The 1,889-nt window shown below is 38.6% G+C and overlaps 1 protein-coding gene across 1 annotated transcript; it reads left to right on the top strand.

Moving 5' to 3' along the window:
* The first annotated feature begins 328 nt into the window (after positions 1-328).
* LOC149569905 (putative WRKY transcription factor 56) lies at positions 329-1,597 on the top strand. Its single transcript, XM_089817824.1, has 3 exons — positions 329-802; positions 912-1,055; positions 1,141-1,597. Exons 1-3 carry the CDS (start codon positions 510-512, stop codon positions 1,382-1,384), a joined length of 681 nt encoding a protein of 226 aa, XP_089673950.1. The 5' UTR covers positions 329-509; the 3' UTR covers positions 1,385-1,597.
* Positions 1,598-1,889: the final 292 nt, after the last annotated feature.

The following is a 1,889-nucleotide window of genomic DNA, read 5'->3' as shown; positions in this document are numbered from 1 at the left end:
ATGTCATATTGAATTCAAGGTAACCAAACTATATATTTTACAAACAATATTCGATATGCAGTGCATAGATGGAGTGATCCTGTGTTGCATGTCTTTTTTAAAATACCATTTGAAGTAGGTGGAGACTAAACCTAGGGATCTCGTTTCCACTCAAATACTCTTGTCAAGCAAACTAGACCCAAACACAGTAATCACACCTATTAATATATGATGATAACCTACATGCTCATGCTTTGCAATTTATCCGTTTAAAAGTATATAGGAGTTAATCGATATCAATGGGATAATAATATGAGTATAATACAAACTGGCAGCGGTAAAGACAGGCACTCCGAAACCACCGAGTTATTTGCAGTTGCGAAGAAAGATGGTATGGTCAACTTGAGGGTTTCGACTTTCACGATTTCCTAATTCTATTCTCGGTCGTCTATCTAGGCATATTTTCTCACCTGAATCGGTGATGCTATATTAGGTATTTAGTGTATTGAAGATTGTGGAGGACCAAAGCAATGGACGGAGGGTTGTTTATGATCCCATTTTCCCAAGGATTTCAGTCGCCACTACCGCCTCTGCTACAGAAAGCAAGATTTTGGGAGGAGAATCCACAGTATGATGAGTTCTTCACACACTCCGCCGACTTTGTCTTTCCAAATGACAAATCGGCGGGCCATTTTGATGAACTTCAGACACTAGTTGCTAAATCCAAAGCGTGTGAAGGGAGAGCCTCTTCTTCAACATGTTTGCCAGAGGCAAGGCTGCTCAATTCAACCGGAAACCCTTCTGAGCTGTCGAAAATAATCCCGTAAGCGACTACCACTCTATTTGACCATCTTTCAGAAAAGAACAAATATTTTTATTTTTTTAGATCTTCACTCCCCTTCAATTGTCGTCAATTTATGACTGTTAAACAGAAGTAATGATAGTACAAAGAAGAGGAAGCCGCGAAGATCTGAAACGTATGCCTTCATGGCCAGATCTGAATCAGAACTTTGCGAGGACGGATACAAGTGGCGGAAGTATGGAAGGAAATTCGTAAAAGGAAACCCTCATCCCAGGTAACTCTATTAATTGTTGTTTTAGGGTTTCGGAGTTTTGGAAAAAGAGGTCCATTTTCTTAGGGCGTTGTTCGATTGTTTGCAGGAATTATTACAGATGCTCTTGTAGCACCTGTGATGTGAAAAAGAGGGTACAACGGGATGCAAAGGATAGAGGAATAGTGATCACTACATACGAGGGGATACACAACCATGAGAGCTCCACAACCGTGTATTACATAACAAATCCTGAAATATCTGTACCAGGGCAGGCTCCTCGTTCGGAGAATTACGCTCTTCCAGTTTCTTACCCCTCACACATCCCTACTGATTTCATGATGATCAATTAGACTTAGAGAAAGCTTAATATGTGAAGAACACAAAAGATGCCTTATTCCACTCTAGGTACTTATATTAATTTAGTATTTCCATCTTTTGTTTGTTGAGTCTAATGTAAGTCATTTCAAATTCGCATGTCTAGTACTCCTCATGTTGAAGTGTCTCTGAAAGCCGGATTATTATTCCACTATAATAGATATGGAACTGCTTTCATGCAATTGCTTGAATTTTTTCATCTACAAACTTTTATATTCTTATATTTTGTTGTATAATTTGAATGTCGGACGCTATTGCAAATTGACAGCACAATGTAAACATATAAAAACACATAATACAGATGAAGATTGCAGGAACGAGCACTTCCCAAGCAATTGATTACAAAAAAAAAACCTATTTTATGATTCATGTACTGACGCATTCTGTGACAACGAAAAGCAATCCATCCACCACGTTGTCATGGTTGCTAGGCATGTAAGATAGCTATGCTGATCCCTCTGTTAATACAATTATGAAAAG

The sequence above is a fragment of the Cupressus sempervirens genome, chromosome 3 (genome assembly GCF_028749045.1).
Source record: "Cupressus sempervirens isolate cs-2001-9-10 chromosome 3, ASM2874904v1, whole genome shotgun sequence".
In the NCBI taxonomy this organism is placed as follows: Eukaryota; Viridiplantae; Streptophyta; class Pinopsida; order Cupressales; family Cupressaceae; genus Cupressus; species Cupressus sempervirens.
This window is presented reverse-complemented; position numbering and strand designations above follow the sequence as displayed.